Source organism: Diplotaxodon limnothrissa, linkage group LG16 (genome assembly GCF_057381915.1).
Source record: "Diplotaxodon limnothrissa isolate DT_005_m linkage group LG16, D_limnothrissa_male_GT1.1, whole genome shotgun sequence".
Classification (NCBI taxonomy): Eukaryota; Metazoa; Chordata; class Actinopteri; order Cichliformes; family Cichlidae; genus Diplotaxodon; species Diplotaxodon limnothrissa.
Genome location: NC_140611.1, coordinates 30530073 through 30550469, shown reverse-complemented (window position 1 = coordinate 30550469; position 20397 = coordinate 30530073). Strand labels below are relative to the sequence as shown.

Sequence of the window (20397 nt, the reverse complement as noted above, 5' to 3'; positions counted from 1 at the left end):
CAAGGTTATAGATTAGACACATTAAAGTAAAAATAAAGCAGCAACTTCTTTGCAAATAGGAAAAACATTGGTTTGCCAGTGATTGCACTGAATTGTCTTGCATTTGGTGAACAACTGCAAGTAGTTTTAGTGAAAAACTGGTTGTCCAGAGGGTTTGATTGCACATGTTGCTAGGTGGGAGGCAACCTGTCGCCAAACAATTGTTGCTCGATTTGCACTGCAAACGCTCTCTGCTAGATTGGTGAAGCTTTGCAAATAAGAATCATCTAATTTATTTGCACCAAAGAATGCAACTCACATGCGATGCTGTCTCTTACATTGTGAGATCTGTCTCTGACAGCTGGTTATGTCCTGCATAGATTCCTTTATAAAAGCAAGGTTGAGCACCTGTGTCCTTGTTTTTGAAGCCAACATTTCACAGACTGCAAATTCACTGCTAACGTTAGGTTAAATAATTTTGATGGTGTTGTTACAATAAATGTTTACTGAATGCTGCAGCCCCTGAAGGCTCCACAACACTGTTCAATATAACATAATTCCTCCACTAATGACTGGCTCTATTCATCCATACATAGAAAACAGATCTCGAGATTTTAATAACCAACTTTGAAGGAAAAAGGGCAATAAAAACAACATCCAAAATACAGCAGGAAGTAAATTGAAAGAAGGATGGGACTAAACACACACAGATAAGGCACATATTTTATCTCTTAGAATTAGAATTTATAAGCTAACCTTAATTAAATAAAATAAAAAAATAAAATCCTTTAATTTCACTCACTAAAACTGGAGCTTAGCCTTCTTGGACCGTCTGTTAGTACAAAGTTACTCCATTGCAAGTTTTTCTAGTTTTAAAGTGTTTGGACAATGGAGTGTTTGAAAATTTCACACAATCTACTTGTGCTATACTCTTTTAAACGTGTTTAATACACACATAGTCAAATACCAAAACAGACGTCAAACACGAGTAGAGACAGAGCGGAGTTTTGCCTAAGCACACCAGACTCCAAAAAAGAAACCCAGTTTGACACACACCTCAGCCAATCACGGCTCTCCGATCGGCTGCATGTGATATCAGGAATAAACAAACAGTGGAGCTGCAGCTCGGCGCTGTTTCTCAGAAGAAAGAGAGGAGCGAGCTGGAGGCCAAACAGAAGAAAACTCATCAGGTGGAAAATGAGCTGATGTCCTGGCACACGGCGTTAATCAGCATCAAAACGTTTCTAGCTCATTTACTGCGCTAGTTTTAACGACACTTGATGGAAGGCTGTGTGAAAAGGAGCTCAATTTCCTCCTTGAAGGGCTGGAATACGAGCAGACAGACACACTAACTTGGTTGGGTGTGGGCGGAGATATTTTTCCTGCTAACTCCAACTTGTTTAGAGACGAGATCAATTTCGATTCTTGGACTCCACAAGAGTAGCTTTGCATAATTCGCAGTTCACAATAATCCTTCTTTATCTGATACTTGGCCTCAGTCTATCCTATGTAGCAAGTGGGTGGATGAGAGATGACCACAAAAAGGGTGATCCCCTCTCTATGACCCCTATGACATATGAGTTAGGAAACAGCAGATATATATGACAGAAAATAAAAGAAATGCTTTAATATGAAACTGCTAATTTCACATTTACATAATAGCTGAATAAATCTACAAACTGGATAAATAACAGATTAGTTTTGGTTGCACTTTGCTGTGTATTCTGGGCCTGAAATGAAATATTTAAACCTCTAACACAAAGTTAGTGTCATCCATAAAATGCTGTGACACCTGCCAGGCAGGACAGAGGAGGACATCACTCTACCAGCAGAGGCAGCGAACTGTCAGGACGAACAAACTCAAAGAGCTGACTCAGTGTGTCGCCGTGGGGCTGCAGGCACACAACAACACGGGGCTGCAGTTTGGACTGATCAAAGTTAAATTACAACCACAAAGGCCCACTGTGGAAACAGAGGGACAACAGGCCAACAGCATCTGCACACATCTGTCTACATTTAATACAATCATCAGATGGAACTACATTAAAGTTTATTAATTGGAGCTCTTGCACTGGAACTGAAAGTTTGGATCGGCACATCCATAAATTAAACACAACATTTTTTTTTTTTTTAATCTTCAAAAAGTGTAATTGTTTTCGTTCTCCAGTGTTATGGTGCTTATTCGCAGGCTGCAGTTACTTATTCATAATGATTTTATTTCTTTTGTGTGCTCTACTAAAGACATAGATATTAAATATTTTACCTTATGAATCCACTTTATTGTATGTATTTTATTTAGCTTTTTACTTTCTCAGCTCATTTAACGTGTAGTTGTAGTTTTGAATTTTACCTTAATGAGTTACACATTTATTCTACTTTACTGAAGATATTTTCTTAGAAGTTTTGGCTGCTGTAACATAGAAATTTACCAATATTGGTGATAAACACAATCAATACTTATATCTTCAGGTCATTATTCATAGAGTCTTAAAGAACGGTGTTTAGCAACATTATGAACAAGCAGTCTTATTATGGATGGTGAGAGCATTCACCTGAGCACTCATATGAACATCATGGATTCTGTTACATGAATATAAAGAAGATGCACAACAGTGAAATCCAACAGAGCAGATGTGTGTTGTTCATATTAATCATTCAGCACAAGCCAAATCACCTTCACAGCAGTGCAGTACTTTTATATTAATGTAAATGCAGATTATATCCATGGCAGTACTATGACATTGACTTTAACAGGACTGCCAAGCCCCAAATATAGCTCCATGTATTATTGAACCGCATTCAGAGACAAGGAGAGCAGAGAAATGTTACTAATGAATAATTCAGTTAAACTGATTATGTGTATTCCACTTTATTGTTCTCTCAGAGTGCGACATTTCTTCTTCTGGAGCCAAAGCAGCTGATGATGGTGCTGCTTCTCCACGTTAGTCCATCGACAGGTAGATCACTGTGCAGGAAATTTAAGAAAAATAAGAAACAATGTTTGCTGTAAGCGAGTGTATTTGGTACATGCAGGTTTCCAGGGAATTACCTGAGGCAACAAATGCTAATCTGAGTGATCCACTCACCTGAAGGTGAACTCGACTGCTTCAATCTTCACGTGACCTAGCATGGTATATCTCTACATTTCTGCTGCTCTCTGGACTGAGGCCAGCCGAAGGTAGGTACAAAGAAGGGCACTATAGGTAAAATACCATCAAAAACTTAAAAAAAAAACAAAAAAACAGTGGCTGCATTAAAAGTTTGGTTGGAAAAAAAATGTTCCCAAAAATTTGAGAAAAAAGTTTTAACTTAGAATTCAGACTACGAGCAAACAACACCTTTAGCGACTAGCTTAACAGTAGCACATAGACGACATCATAAAGCGGGACCAGATCTATACAGACATCTCAAATCCTGCCAGAAGGTGGCGTCTGCCACTGCCTGGGCTGTGTATAACCCCTCAAAATAACCCTCCTCATCCGTTTCCTGATGTCTGACAGCATCGAGCAAGATTATTACAAGCACCCCTATGGTCCTCACATCACAACAGTATGGTCCAAACAGTTAAACACTAGAGAAAGTAGGAAAAGATCCACAGTGAAAATTTGATGACCTACGTTGTTTAATCACTGAGGGAAAAATTTCAGTGACATTAAAAGTCTGTTATTAAGCTGACCTGCTCTGCAATCCTGTAAAATGTGTGCAACGTCATCATAACACAGAAAAACAGGGTGGCAAGCTGACATAACTTGACCATACAATGACTTTATTTAAGATTTGATGCATCATTTCATTAAAAGCATTTCTCTGGCTTTCCTCTCCCTCAGCTGTAGAGGTTTTTCTGGGTTTTCTGTCCATATCACAGCATGACGAAGCACATTAGTCTGTGGCTTCCTTCCTAGGCTAGGCTGACTCAGCAGAACAAATGGCCTAACTGATAACCAGATACAGATGTTGGACAGAGTCGAGCAGATCGAAGGAAGCAAACACTGTTAAAACTAGGCCGTTGAAAGCAGCACAGCAGCCGAAACTTTGTATTTACATGTAGCACAAATTACTGCTTTTACATCAATTCAACAAATATCTGGATTCTTTCCAAGTACCACAGATGCTCTCAGTGTTTCAGTACCCCTCTTCACCTTCCCAACATTAACAGTGAGTTACATTAGCGTAGAAGTTAACCTCGAAATTGAGTTAACTAATCAATCAACCTTTGTGGACACAGGCCCTCACCTACGGTTTCGTGGGTTCAGTTAGGAAAAATTGTCAAAAAAAGGAGTTCCGTGATAGAGTTCAGCGTTTTATGACTCTAAATGAGCCTCTGGTGGGGATAAGTTTACACTGAAGCACATTTTATTAGCATATACTAAAGGCAATGAGGCAGTGTTCGTTAATTTATTCAGACTTTTTTATGCTGGTTCCAAAAATGTTTCAGTGCATGAAGAACTCAGAAACACCCTCTGAAAATGCTGTTGGGCAATCAGACGCTGCGTTGAGACGACTCAGGACTGTACAGCAGATCTGTGCTGCTCAAGTTTTCTTTAAGGTGATGCTTTGCCTGATGAACTTTCAAACTCACAGATCAAGCTCTGGTATGTTGTTCCACTTCCAAATACTTCAGCCCAGTCTAGCAGGTAATACACAGATCAAAGAGCTGACTTTCACCTTACTGAAGGGCGTCTCCTCTGACTGACTGCTGCACTGATCATGATGCAAGTCCTGAAGCAGAGGCTGAGATATTTTCTGCCACGTGCTGCACTGCAACACTAGAGTCACAACGTTACAATGGACAGCAAACTGCAGGCACAACATCACAGTCCACACCCGCTGGCCGCTTTATGAAATAACATGTGAAGGTGGAGCGTGGGAGGAGGCAGCCTTAAGGGCCTGAATGTTGCTACTCAAGCCACAGTTGACCACAGTTCAGGTTCAGAGCTGTAGTCAGATAATAAGCCTTTTCCTCTAGTACCTACTTGGCTCAACTTGGTTTTTGTTTTTTTCCATTTCAATTAAGTACCACTTGGGCACATGGAGTCGTTATAGCAACACAGCCAAACACAGCCAAAATCATTTGCATGCGACGCAAATGTCACAACAAAGGAGGACTTGAGACGATGGTATACCTGCTGCTGTGTATGGCTATTTGTCAGACTCGTGGCCACTGTGCTGTCTTTTGTGTAGCCAGTTTCCCCATTGCTGGCTTTCAAAAATGGCAGGCACTTTCATGACTCATCGAGTGATGAGTGACACCAGTTGGTGGCTCAGATCACCTCAGATCGTTTGGAACAGCTGCAAAGTAGGTACTAGAAAAAGGTAACTGGTACCTGGTAGAAAACGAGTTGAGGCGTGCTGTGCCGAGTAGGGCTGCCACGATTAGTCGACTAGTCACGATTACATCGACTATCAAAATCGTCGATGACTAATTTAATAGTCGACGCATCGTTTGAAGCTTTGTAAGATCCCAAAAGACGCAGGAATAAGTACTAGGATTTAAGAGTGTAATAACGGACTGAAACAGAAGATGGCAGCACTGCATGTACAAGGATGCCAAACCCCGAAGAAGAAGACTGTGTCCCAGAATTCATAGCGCAGCCCTGCTCAGTTTCCAGCAATGGCAGCAGCTAGTTAGTTTTAATGTTACTCTTATTATTCTTTCTGGGTCACAAAATAAACGTTTAACATATTTTCAGGCAGGAATGTAGCTGTGTAAACTTCAAATAGCTGCTCAGTTTATCAAGACACCACATATTTTCAAAAGCGCTCCGACGTTGTCGGAGACGTCTGTTACCCACTAGCTCGATAGCTAGGTTCAAGGCTCACTAGACCCGGTGAAAACACCGGACTCCTGGCAAATCGTTTTCAAACCCACCGCCGTCTTTCGCTACTCAGGTTAAACATGATATATAAGTCACTTAGATAACTTAAAAATGTTATTGTTTGGCTTTTTTTCAGTATTTTATTTGTTTCTGAGTAAATCGGTTTGGCTGAGATTAAAGTTATAGTTTTTACACAGCTGAATAAATGTCAAGCAGACAACTGATTACCAGAAGTGTGAGATGCTCGAGAATATACTCCGGTGTCCCGTTATATTTTAGATAGAAAGGTTTTTATTAAACTTCACCGAAACAATCTAAACTATCATTTTGTCTTTATTTTTACTTAGCACATACCTTAAACACTTAAAGCTGTAAGCTAATGATAGTTATATAAGACCAGATGCATGCTGGTGCAATAAGCTGTACGTTTTACGTTCATGATCTGATTAGTCGACTAATCGCAAAAATAATCAGTGACTAGTCGACTATCAAAATAATCGTTTGTGGCAGCCCTAGTGCCGAGCTGACCCGAGTAGGTACTAGTGGAAAAGAGCTGCATTCAGCTGCTACCCGAGTTTGTGTTTAAGGCAGCGGTTCTCAAACTTCTTCTGTTAGTCCCATTTCAGAAACTCTAAAACAGTTCCTACCCCACAATCCAATTAGGGCTGCTGCTATTGATTATTTTAGCAATCAAGAACTAAGATTGACTGATTGATTAATTGATTAATTCTTAGTAAAATACAAAAATAGTTCTGACAGCATTATAACTCTAGGACAGGGTAGATTTGGCGCGCTGTTACGTGAATGTGTTTTTGTTGGGAGGAAGACCAAAGAGCTAAACTGGCTTCCACTGAAAATGATTTGAAATCTTCCCATTTGTTTATGAAGCCACATAAACAAATGGGAACATATTTCTTATTCATTTCTTCTTTGAATCTCTGTCAGACATGTTTTTTCTCTCCGGCTTCTACTATAAATCTGCTTCACGTGTACGTTTGAAAATATACAAAGATCATTAAAAACCAGACTGTAAGTCAGACGTATGAAACCAGGTTTATTCCAGTTTCAGGAACATAAAGAATCACTTTGAATATGTCAGTGTTTCAGCTGAAACAAACTCATTGACGTTCAGCTGATCAGTGCCTGAAGGGTAGCTTATGAGGAACAAACATAGAGAAGGCCTCTTTTCTTACAGCTTTAACACACTCCAACTTCCTCCTAGGCAGGAGGACGACGTGGTTAAGGTGGCTGGCTCAGTGAGTGCTTTATCTGCACGGCCTCAGGTGTGACTGCGCACTCAGCGCGGTGCCACCTGATAATTGTTGGAAGACAAAGTAAGATGGCTGCATTACTGCAAGGCTCTCATCAACCTTTAAGTGGTTTACTTCCTCGCTTTATGTAATTTTGCTGAGCCTTCTTTCTCTCAGATGTCACCATCAAATAGGGCTGCACGATTTTGCATAAAATGAGAATCATGATTTTTTGGCTTAGAATTGAGATCACGATTCTCTCACGATTCTCTTTTCCAATATAAATATTTATTGCACTTATTTACTGCACATCAACTTCGTAACAGTTGAGACTGAACATAAAAACAATAACTAAACATAAAAACAACAAATGTCTCAAATTTTGTGGTTTCCGCAAAATGTTGTACTGCTTGAAATGCCGTCTCCACCGTTGCTTGACACTGTGTGTATAGAGCAGGTAGTGCAACAATAGAAAAATAGTTGCGGGACGGCACTGTGTAGCGTTTGTCTAGGGTGTTGATCGTTTTCCTGAATCCCTCGTTTTGCACAGTGTTGATGGGAGCCATATCTTTGGTCAGGTGATAAGTGATAGCCTCCGTAATTTCTTTGTGCCTGCAGAAGTTCGACGTGTATAGGGAAGCGCTGTATAAGGTTCCCGTTATTGATGTTTGGGTGGTTGACCGGGACGGATTTTCTCCTGTCACTTTCTCGTCATCCCTGACGTGCTCTCCGTTGTTTTTTCCCTGCTAATTTTAGCATCACACGGCACAGCTTCTGTATCACGTGGTATAAGGCTCCGCCCTTGTCATTTGTTGAGCAGGAAGAGTGAGCGCTTGTTTTCATGCAGATTACGTCCCGGATCAAAATGCGGTACAATCGTCGTCGTCTTTTGTTTTGTTTTTTTAAATCGTTGTCATTTGGAAATGAAATCGCACATAAGTATGAATCGAGATCGCGATTTTCTAACAATTAATCGTGCAGCCCTACCATCAGACTCTTTGTTGACCTACACTGGTTTGATTAGCCAATGAACAAACTACCCAGCACACATTTAGTTTCATTTTTTAAAGATTATTTTATTGTTCTCTTAACTTTTTTAGCAATACATTGTGCAAGTTTTTGTAGTCACTGTTGGTACTGAGCAGTAATGTCAGTAACTGGGTTTAAAACCTCTGGGAGAATAAAGGCTCAACTAGTAGCCATGGTTGATGGCTTTTTTTTTTTTTAGTTGGGTGGTGGAAGAACCGGAGTAATAGTGGGAACAAAAAGAGTCCTGATGTCAAAGAAGTTTAAAATAGTTAAAGAAAGCTGAGAGTGATGGAAATGACCAGCAACCCCCGAGGTCATAAAATGAAGCTGTAGCGCAAAAAGGTGCAGTTCCTCTAATGTCCTCATGAGGCTCAAGCTTCTGCTGAATCAGTTCCATAGACTTCCATGTTAAAATATCTGAAAACAGCAAAAGTGAACATGTTTACAGCCTGATATGAAAAACTTTTTGGGTTTCAGCTAATTTTTTCGCCAGCTAAAATTAGTGAGAGCGATGTGTTCTCAGTACTGCAAATACTCGGGTGTGCTTTAGGCGAGGCAGCCGCCTGGATGTCGTTTACATCTAAAGCCACACTGTTTCTTTACTCAGGAGACCGACTGATCTGAATTAATCTGTTGAACAGTGTTTGCTTCTATCAGGTTAGAAAAGCTCAGAAATGCAGAGCGTATGTGAAAACAGCTTCAGCAAACTTTAGGTCATACAAAGCACCTTTTTAAACTACTCACAGCAATTAGAGCTGCCACGATTAGTCAACTAGTCACGATTACATTGACCATCAAAATCGTCGACGATTAATTTAATAGTCAACGAGTCAGTTGAGGCTTTGTAAGATCCTGAAAAGAGTGTAATAACAGAGTGAAACAGAAGATGGCAGCAATGCATCTACAAGGATGCCAGCTGCTATTAAACGCCAAAGAAGAAGAAGCAGTCTCCAGCTGTGTCCAAATTCATGGGCCTTCGGAGGCCGCACTTGTAGGCCGATTACGTTACAGCGACGCGGCGAAGGCTGTCCAAATTCGTAGACTGCTCTAAATACGGCCGACAAACATGATCTAGTAGTCACTTAGATAAATTAAAAAATTTCTTGTTTGGCTTTTTTCAGTATTTTATTTGTTCCAGAGTAAATCAGTTTGGCTGAGATTAAGTTATAGTTTTCAACTGGCTGAATAAATGTCAAACAGAAAACTGATTAAACAGAAGTGTGAGATGGTAGAATTTACTCCAATGTCTTGTTGTATTTTAGATAGCAAGGAGCAGACGGCTGAGTTTATTAAACTCCACTGAGACAATCTGCAAATTTCATTAAAAGTTTAATAAACTATCATCTTGTCTTTATTTTTAGTTAGCTTACAGCTTGAAGAAAGGTATGTGCTAATGATAGTTATATAAGAGGAGATGCATGCTGGTGCAATAAGATGTATGTTTTACGTTCAATGGATGCATGATCTGATTAGTCGACTAATCACAAAAATAATGAAATGAAGGACTAGTCGACTATCAAAATAATTGTTTGTGGCAGTCCTAACAACAATACAACTGAGCAACTTAAACACACTGGCAGGGACGAACTCTGACGGATGAATCCTCAGGCTGCTGTGCTGCTGATAAGACTCTGTGTATGTTATAATGACAAAGGCAAACCAAACCAGGCTGAGCTGACTCAGTAGTCTCTTCTATGTCTATCTGCCAGACTGTCGTGCTCATCAACTGCCAACTAATTGTTTACTGGACAAAATTTCAAATTCAATTTACATCGGGGAGGATTCAGCAAGACAGCAGCAGGGTGAAATCAGACTGTCTTTCACAAACTGGGGGATTGAATCACACATGGCTTGTTGGCTTATGTGAGAGAAAAAGGGGGAAAAAAATCCTCAAGCTGAGCAGATTAAAGAAGAGAGCAGATTACGTCTGGGCTACAGAGGGTTCCCCCCCACAGGACAGAGTTTTACTGGCAGAGGGGTGGGAACCAGGAGAAGGGCATTTACAGCTGCTGCTGGGGACGGTACAGTGGTGAACAAAAGGAACGTCTCCAACACTGCGATTCGTTTAGATAAGAGGGGAGGCGGGTTTCACAGGGCTAAAAACAGGACTGCAGACATGATAACTAAACTGATGAGTAACGAACACATGAAAAGGATGCTTAGTGCTTCAGAACATTAGGTCCATCCCTCCATCTACTAGCCTGACACCTGACCCCATTAGAATAAGCCTATTTATTCACAGTAGCTAATCTGTTTAACATTTAAGCATCATTAGAAAAATTCATGTCATCCATGACATTACAAAATTACCAAAACTTTTACAGAAAAAAAAGCCTCTATAATCTACTAAAGGACAGGAAGGTGGTAATTAAAACCGAGAGAAGCCGTCAGGGATCACTGACTGTTTTTAGCGGCTTGTTGAGATTAAATAGAACAAGATACAAAGCATTAAAACATGTTAAAAACACAACAGCCTTATTAAATGCAGAGTACTTTGGGCCCGGAAGCAGGATTCATCACATCATCACTTAAAGACCGGATAGGCTCAGGATGTCGGAGAGGGGTTCAAATGGTGCTCTAAGCACTTATTGTCATTAACTTTGTTTTGTCCCTTCTGTAGTTTATGGAAAATATCTCATAAAAAAAAATAAAAAAAAATCATATGAAGATAAACTCTTTTTACTCAGAATTGTCCAAAGAAAAACCTGAAGAGCTTCTAAGCCAAACTCCACACAGTCTGAAGGATTTGGGTTTATTAAGCGGATACCGCACTGGGTTCAGCTTTAATACCGTTGAATGGTAACCTTAATCCTGACGGCATTAATGGTGAATATTCCTGGTTTGGGTTATTAGGGTCCATCAAGGTAAAGGGACAATTATGTGGATTCTGTACATGGATTTATTAGAATCATTTTGTTATTCACAGTTACCCTGCTGATGTTTTTTGAGTTTAAATACCTGATTTCTTACTTTTTCAAACTGCGGTCCCTTTATTATTATTATTATTATTCTTTTTATTAATAAAAGCTGTGTTGTGTTGCCCGTCAGTCTTCTGTTCAGCGTTCCTGAGGACACGGTTTAAGTCTGGGATTAACGACAGAATTAGTCCTTTATGTGATGTTTGCTGCAGTGGTGGTGTGGCCGTAATTGGGTTAAGCCTCAAAATTTAAGACGGGTCAGCGTGACACTGTAACAGTACTTAATGGTGGTAAAGTCTGTTTACCACAGAGAAACATCAATGAAAATATGAAAAGGCTATTTCAGAAAGCTCTTATAAAGGAACACCTGCCCTTTGCTTTCACACTTAAGAAATGTAGGATTTTGTTTTGTTTTCCTTCATTTTTGTCTCTTTTTTGCGTTGCAGTTTCCCCCTCTGAGCTCTCTCTGCACACATCTTGACAAATTAAACTGAGATTAACATTTAACGAAGGATCCAAAGTTCTCCGCAGAGCTGAAACCGGTTCAGTCAGAAAGTTTTCCCGGAAAACACACTCAATAATCCTGGTCAGTTTTCCATAAAGAGATTTAGCCACGAATCCAAAAGTGCGTTGGTGTGTGTACAAAAAGTGAGTGAGTGAACTCTTTGCTGTCATTCAAACAGAAACACAAATAACGATGTCATAGAGATGTGTTATTGATCGAGTAAGTTCATGCACAGGAACGTAAGTGTTCACAGTATTTGGGAGGGATCTGATTTTTGGAGAAAAAGAACAGCAAAACAAATGCAAAAGAGTATTTGTTTTTAATCCAAATTATCTTGTTTTTTTCTGGAAGCCAAAAGCATACCTGAAATTCTAGTTTATTTAATCACCCAGCCCAGCGCTCTCACAAAGTAATTATTAAAGAACTTTCTTCCTTGAACTTGTTCAAATGTTTCATTTGCCAAGTACTTTGTGACACAAGAAAAAGGTATTTTAAGAGGAACACTTCTTTGATTTAAATAATTTTTGTTCCTCGGAAAACACAAAGCTCCAAGTTTCTGTTTTAAATAACAATTAAATCCTTTCTTCTCACGACGCAGCAAATACAATACACGTCATACATCAAATCATCTTCCCTGTCAGTGCTGCTTTGATCCTACCTCCATTATTCGATCACGAGGAAGTAAAATGCATTTGCTTTGACTCTGTTTAAACAACACAACAACAATAACAACCAAAGAGAAGAGAATGTGTCCTCTTGAAACCACAGATCAGGTTTTCCTGTGATCCTGTGGCTTTTACTCATGATGTCAGCTGAACACAGGCAGTGTCCCGATCACTTAGCAGCTAATGTGGAAACTATTTAGTTAGAGAAAGAGAGAGGGGTAGAAGGGGGAGAGGGTGATGGATTCATTTGCCATAAATGGAGGTTTGGTGGGGATGCCTCTGATACCAGGCAGCTGTTTCAAGAAAGAGCTTTACAGTCTTTTATAGTCGTCTTAACTAAATGTCAGCTTTCACTCACTTGGTGTGCTTTTATTCTGCGCTTATCTTTTGTTTAGACAGTAAACATGAGATACGGGTTAGCTGTGAGGTCAAGGTCAGGGGAAAACACTCCGTGTGGAGGGGCAGGATATTAGTCGGGAATATAACAGAGATTTCTAATCAATTCCCAGAATGTGTTGTGGAATTAAACAAGATCCGCTCCCTGATGATACTGAAGCTGATCCACAAAAGGTCATTTAGAGTTAAATTGTTATTTCTTGCAAAATTACAAAGTAGATAAGAATATCTTTTATATGACTTCTGCAGGATTAACTGTCAGGATAAGATGCACGTTGAGGCTGAATCACATGACTCTGCATGTGATACAGCCTGATACAGTCCTTTGAACAGATTTTTACATTAACAACTTATCTCTCAAGTTTTGCAGTTTAGTTATAATTAATCTTAATTTTCAGACTGAATTTTGATCCTGAATTCTTATTATGGCTCATCATTATTTGGAAACACCTTAATTTGAAAAGCAAAAGTGTTGAAAGAGACTCTTCAGACAAACAGGTAAATCATCAGAAGACCAAAATGCATTACTGGAAACACAAAGGAAGTGCTGAATTTTCAGCTTGCGTGATCATCAACATTATGATTAAAGGTCTAGCTGGGCCAAAGCTGGTTTTCCCTGGTTTCAAAATGCCTTAATTCCAATATACTGCACACATTTAGCAAAAAGTAACTTAAGGCTAGGGATCCCGATCGGCTCGATGCATGCTCAGAATCATCAGGCAATCGAATAAATTCTTCTTTAAAAGTTTCCTGTATTTGCACAAAACACAAGATTTTAAACAGCTTTTTTGGTCCTGCAAGTTTCACTTTTTCCATCATCTTTGCTGCAGCTGAATTCTCCCAGAGATTTATAGTTCAGTGTCTCTCTCTGTCTGTGCTAAAGTCACCAACAGCATACAGCACGAGGCGGCTCAACAAATATTCTTAGAGCAAAATTAAACTGTTTCTAAAGCAACTCTGCTCTGTTTTTCAAACCAAACAAAAGACTCGAACAAGTTCACAGACAGAGGACTAGTGTGCGCTCCTTATCCTAATCTCACGGGGGGACTTTCAGCCTGTACAGTATTTATCATATCTTATCTGACAGCCTATCCAGTATATTCTTGTTGGATATAACAGACTGTGATGTGCAGGATGCATGAACATCAGGCCTTTCTGACTCTTTGAGTGACTTTGTGATTCATGCACTTGCAATTTCAAACAAGAACAGTCATGCTGGCAGATGACAGACACCTTCTGAAGAAAATATCCTACTTGTGTGCGTGTGTGTGTCTTTTCTTTGTGTCCGGGTGTGCCAGGTCAACAGGATCCTTCCAGCTGTGGTTTCAGCTGCTGAATCATCTCAACAGAAGCGTGGAGGCAGAGATATGACATCACAAGGAGGCCTGTCCTCATGCTCCGGATAGATTTATGCTTAATGTGGTGGCTGTGTCACAGTCACCTGAAGATTCAGACTAATCCTCAGAGTTCCCCTGTGATCAATCAGCACGTCAGTTTATTTCTTTCACATTTACGGTGTGTTTGTTTTCGTTTCCACTGCCTTGTGCGATAAAGGAAGTGCACCTGGCTCTTAAAAAAACAAAAACAAAGCAAAACAAAACAAAAACAATATCAAAAACAAAAATACAAACAAAAACCATGATTTTTGGAAAACTTCAAGCAGCTATCATGCTTCAAAGATATTTTTTCAGGGGACTGCAATCATTTTTGAATAGAATTCCGATGAAAACCAAATTAGTAAATTATAATAAAAAAAGAGGCAAATTAATGTCATTTATGGATTCAAGTCCACCGCCTGTCTAGGTTGTGCATTAGGATGAATTTTCTGCACTTTTACTGTTGATGGATTTTGTGCCACAAGCAGAAACATAAAACTGTGGGGAAAACAAACCATAAATAAGGATGGGATTTGCGCTACAGCCTCCACCCACCATTCCTTTTTCACACTTCCTGCTTCAAGGAGACGAGCTGGTGTCCTGTTTGTAACCGTCCATCATGCCTCCGTTCCTGTGCCTCGCTCTCCGTTCTGCCATGCAGAGGTGGGAGTGGGACTGACGCTGACGGCAGTGACGGTTTCTGGGTTGATGAGGCTCGAAGTCATCGCTCCGACAGCCTGGTGTCACCTGTGATGCTGCTCAACCGTGCAGGAGACACTTTTGCAGGATCAGCTCTTGTGCAGCTTTGTCTTACAGGCCGGCAGTGAGGCACCAATGACATTTTTTACGTTTTTCTCATTTTTGCCATTTCTCAAGTTTGTGTAAGTACAAAAAATAAGCAGAAAATTTACTTTGTTCCTTTTCCCCAAAGTAAATTCCCTTGTGGTTTAGATGATCCACGGATACAGCCATTTATGTTGTGTCTGCACCATCACATGGCTCCCCTGCCTCCCCTGCTCTGGGGTTTCAGTCAGCTTAGCTTTAAGTGTTGGTGAAATGTGTCTAAGCTTGTGTTTTGTCAGTTTCTGAGAGCAGGATCTGCCTTTATGTCCTCGTATAGAAGCTCCTATTAGTTCTTCCTCAGCATAAAGCAAACACAGGTGGGTGTTTTGTGGTGAAGATGCTTCAGGCTTTCAGCCTTTAGTTGAAACTAAATCACAGTTTTACAAAGACACAAACAAATGCATAGAAACGAGACTGGACAGAAAAGTCGTCGGCTTTTGTTTGTGTCTGAAGTGAAAACCCACCAGCTGACATCATCAAAGACGGCACAGGCGATTAGCAGAGAGGATGTAGCTGAATGACACTTCACTTTGAAGTTAATATACAGCTTCTATTCCCCTGCAGGGGATATGATGTATCAGCAGTTAACGTGACTGATTAACACAAGAAAACCATTTCCCTCTGCTAAATGTGAGGCAGCTACCTGAACTGTGTGCAGTTAAATTGGAAGTCAACAACTAAATGTTATCCATAATACACTTCTCAGGCAACGTTATGTGCCTCCTGAGGAGTTTCACAGTGTTTACTGCAGAATTAGATTCTGAATGTGGCCACAGCACATCTACTCTATATGCTTTGTGACAATAAATAACAGAGCTCCGCCTCCCTCAAACAGACTCCATCTCTTCCATGTTGCTCTGCAGCTGGTAGTCCTGGTTCTCCACCTGCTGCAGTCTCTGGATAGAGTTATCCTCCAGCTAACAGAGGATTTCCAGAATAGAACTAGCACCACCATCACCAGCTGCAGCCCAACATGGACCAAAAGTCAGTGTGAGACACTCAATCAGGGCTGTGCAATTAACCAGCTTTTAACTTCAGTTATAATTTTGGGTGTCTGTAATTATTAAAACAAGATAATTGAGATAAAAACCATTACTGTGCTGACTTTTGGTTTTGCGAGTCTTATTTTGCCCTTCAGCACATCTTTCAATAAAAGCAACTTGAACCAAGTGCAAATAATAGTAAAATGTTAATGACAAAATGAAAACAAATCACACAATACATGTGCAGCTTGCTCAAGTACAGAGTATGCAATGAGAAACACTGAAATTGGACCCATGACAGGACAAAAAAATGTAGTTTGGCAGCAGCCTCCTCATATCTGCCCCTCCATCTGAGCTACAACCAGCGAATTAAACACTCCTAACCCCAAACTGCAAACTCTTTCTCTCAGGCATGCACCAGACATCTCCCAGCACAACCATCGCAGTGCCAGATGTGGTCATTTGAAGCACACAAAAACCACCATCAGGCTCCGCTGGACCAATGAGACTGCAGAAAAAGCAATACAAGTGAAGTCCTTCCCCATCCTCGCAGAGCTGCAGTATGTAGGGCATCGAGGGCAGGCTTGGCTTTGTTCAGGCACATATCTCTGACATTTTCAGGCCTGCAGAGAGCCAAAGCAGCATATCGCAACGTGAAACCCGAGCTTTGGTAAACAATGTCTTCTTACAGCCACGGCAGAGAAAAGCAATCAGTGTTTGGGCACGGAATGAGCTGCTGATGGAATCGCTTTTCAGGTCAGATAAAACTGTGTCCTGGATTGAACTCCCAGAATAAAGTCCAATCAATCAGAGAAGAATGCCATCCAACTACAGGGCAAGGGAAACAATAATGCTAGTCTGAGGAACAGTTTGCCTTGCAGCGCTGCAGTGATGAATACTGAAAATTCCTGCTCAAACAAACTACAAAAGCTCATTCTATGAGTTCACAATAACAAGGAAGTGCACCTCCTACACAAAAGGAATAGTTTTGATTGGAATCTGTTATTCATGGAAGGTAAACTGTTATCATTCGGCCCTTCATCTCAAACATGAGCAGCTTTGATTGTGAGCTATGGCAGACATTTCCTAATAAAAACACCTTGAGCACGCTGTTAAACACAACAGGCTCTAGGAGGAGCGTTTGAGTGGGTGGAAAATGGGCTGTTAATTGTGGGGAAAAAAGCTCTTTTGCAGAGAAACATGAGTGCTGTGATAAACGTCTGTCTGCAGGCACGTTCACAGGTCCTCACACTTTTCACTTTAATCCCACAGACTGCTTATTAAAGAGGGATGTAGCTTCTGCTAAACCAAATCTTCTCTCTTTCTAATGACCAGCAGGGGGTGAAAATGAAAATAAAATTCTTATTGTATTGAAATATATGAGAAAACTTCTCATCTTCAGCACACCTGATCTCTGAGCTCAGTAAACACTTGGCTGGAGAGATCATGGTCTCTCTTCTTGGTTTCATGACTTACTGAATAAAACATGGAGCTCATTTTTAGAATTTCTGCTCCTATTTAAAGTGAAATAAACAACAAAGATGAGAATGATTTAGAGGAATTAAAAACAAATATATTACCCTATATTCTGGTTGGACTTTTAAGTGTGAAAAGGTCTTGAAACAAAAAACGAATGGGAATTAATTCATTCCATCCATCTATCCACACTCTTCACAGATTTTCCATCTTGGGCTAAAAAAGAAAAAAGGAAGACCTCTTGCACTTATATCCACACCTACAGCCAACTGAGAATCTCCCATTATCTACACATAAGTATCTTCAGACAGAAGCAGGAAACCCAGCAAGAAAATCTACAGACATGCATGAAGAACAAGCAGACAGGCTTCTTGCTAGGGCCGTAACACTAACCACTACTACACCAATAAACCACGCCACCTGTGAGGAATTACAAAGCTACTTGATCCTCTGAGGGGTGTCTGGAAGACACATCAGACACATCCTGAAACATCAGTCTAGTTTACCTTGAAGTTGCTGGAGTTGACCCAGGAGCTGGCGATGCCATCGACCATCTTGTCCAGCGCTGTCTGGTCCTGCTCCAAGTCATGGGACTTTTCCTTGTCCAGAATGTAATCAATGATCTCCTGGCCAACCTGCAGCCTTCGGCCCATGTCCTTCTGCAGGACCAGGGCCAGACAGTTTTCCATGCTAGGCTCCATCATTCTGCTGTCTGGTAAACACGCCCTCTGGCTTCCTCAGTCTGCCCGGCTGTTTGATTGACTGATCGCTAGCAATCCTCCACTGCTCAGAGCAGTGGGAGTGACAGCTGGACAAAAGGAGTTCCACTTGGTGGGTATGACCTGAAAAGTGAGGACAAAAGGAGGAGGCCACAGTACAGTCTGCTTGTGTTTGGTCCCTCGGGACAGGCCGCCTTTCTGTGCCAAGTGCTAGCCTGCTAGCAAGCTAATGGCTGTGCCCCCGGGATAGATGGAGTAGGGCTTGGGGAATGGCAGCAATGCAGCATGTGTGTGTCTGCACAGCAGCTGGGGGAAGTTTACTCCTCCCTCTTCTTCTCTTAGAGGAGTCGGAGCCAAACCACAGCAGCAGGCTGGAAAAGGCGCTTCTGGCAGCAGATGGAGATGGATGGAGAGTGCTAGCTTAGAGCTCCATGACCTGTCCCCAAAACTGAACGGGGCTGCCCTGCAAGAGCAAGGAAACACAGAACGAAGGAAGGTTCAGGCCATTATTGATCACATATTTATTTACATATTTGTCCAACAACAAAAAAAGAAACATCTCCCACTGCAAAAAAACAAAACACTGTAAGCACACAATGTTTAGCTTTTCCAAAATAAGACCAGATTATTAAGATAATGACGTTCCCCTTGTAGCTTGCTGCCTCTAACAGCCAGTGGATGGATTCCCACGTGAAGGATCATATCTTGGGGCTTAGCTGGTTTCAAAGTAACAGTTCCGGCTTCATGCAGCCAGCAGTATTTCTCTGCCATGAATATACTCCTAACTTGGCTTTACAGGGACATTTATTTTGTTGTCACCCTCCATTTTATGCTATGCCTCAAAGGCCGGGTGGTAACAACCAAATACTTCCCAGTGAATGCCAAACAGTATTTTTACTTCAAATGCCCATCCTCTGTAGTGTTTTTAATCCTCCATACACGCGTGGAGGTAAAAAAATAAAGCAATAATGCTTTTAACATATTTATTCATAAATTGATATATATATATATATATATATATATATATATATATTATTTTGAATCAGTCACCTGCGTGTACCTTACACTAATCTGCTCTCAACCACACATCTGCCCCCATCATTAAAACACAAACACAGGAGCTACACTCCCAATCGGCTCTATCACACCACTCCTCCTCTTTATAAAACTTGAAGGAATTCCTGCATTGAAAATTTAACCTGCATGTCCTCAAGAATAGAGATACGAGCCAGACTCGCTGGACTATGACCGTCACGGTGCCGTAAATATGTTGAGTACTTTCTGTTTATTGGACCAGCGGTAAACAGTGTGGGGACACAGAGCAGGTTATCTGCCTGTTTCACAGCTTTTAAAGTGAAGATAAAATAGCTAAAACAAATGACAGGATGAGACAATCAGGCTGTGTGTAAGCATATGTACGTGTGTGTGCAGCTCAGCACTACCAGCTAAAATTGGCCTGTCAGTTTGAGTCCATGGTCTGTTTTTTCCACAAAGCATGGATTAAAAAAAAAGATACTGGAACGCCATCATTTCCAAACTCTCACCTCTGCCTGTGTGCTGCAGGCAGTTACAGATGATCAGTTGACCTGAGGGTCATCCCGGCCTGCTGTGAGCACTCAATTTGACCACACTGGGAAGTGATAAGCTGACACAAAAGCCCCTCTTTTCCTGCAGGTTAGCGACCTCACTGCCAGCGAAGGACACCGTTACTCATCGCTCTGGTCACATGGCTATATGACATTTGACCCTGCTGATTTACAACCAGTTTTCCTTCCTGCATTCGAGTACTGAAACGTGTAGGTTAGCATGGCTGTCATCTGCTCACTTTCATCCTTGTCTATTTACAACGTTATGACACTGACACACACACACACACACACACACACACACACACACACACACACACACACACACACACACAGCTTTGCTTTTGTGCAAACGTTAGCTGAGCCCCTGCTAGCCTTGCAGCCCTGACAGCTCCCAGCCAAAGCCCGCTCCCCCGCCCCTTCCCCGAGCCCGTGTTCCTCCGCCCCAGCTGACCGTGAACCTCTTTTTCCTTCTTCCCCCCCATAAAACAGCAGGCCGGCCTCGGTCTGAGAGCCAGACAGGGGTGTGTATAGGAATAAAAGCTGCAGCTAGCCCTCCTAGCAACCTTTCAATGAAACGTCAGTCCACAGCCGGGGCGGCACAAAGAAGAGAAAACCTGAGCAGGAGCCGAAACGGAGCAGCTTCATCACCCTTTCTTCTACTCACCATAACCTCCGCAGCTCGTCCTCACAGCCAGCCCGTGTCTCCCCGGGTAAATATCCTCACTTCGGCCTTAAATCTCTCCTGTGTCCGCCTCTCTTTCTCTCACTCTCTCCACCCGGAATGCTGCCTGCAGGACAAGAATGGGATCGTCGTGCGCAGGCGCAGTAGATGCAGGGATGATGTTGGCACTTG

The 20397-nt window shown here is 41.3% G+C and overlaps 1 protein-coding gene across 1 annotated transcript in view; it reads right to left on the bottom strand.

Annotated features, from left to right (window-relative positions):
* Positions 1-20333, bottom strand: part of clasp1a (cytoplasmic linker associated protein 1a) — a 95355-nt gene extending 75022 nt beyond the window's left edge. Inside the window, exons 1-2 of the mRNA XM_085375021.1 lie at positions 20209-20333; positions 17743-18418 (exon numbers count right to left, since the gene is read on the bottom strand). Coding sequence (XP_085231147.1) covers positions 17743-17940 — 198 coding nt within the window. The 5' untranslated portion in view covers positions 17941-18418; positions 20209-20333. The remainder of the gene's footprint in view (positions 1-17742; positions 18419-20208) is intronic.
* Positions 20334-20397: the final 64 nt, after the last annotated feature.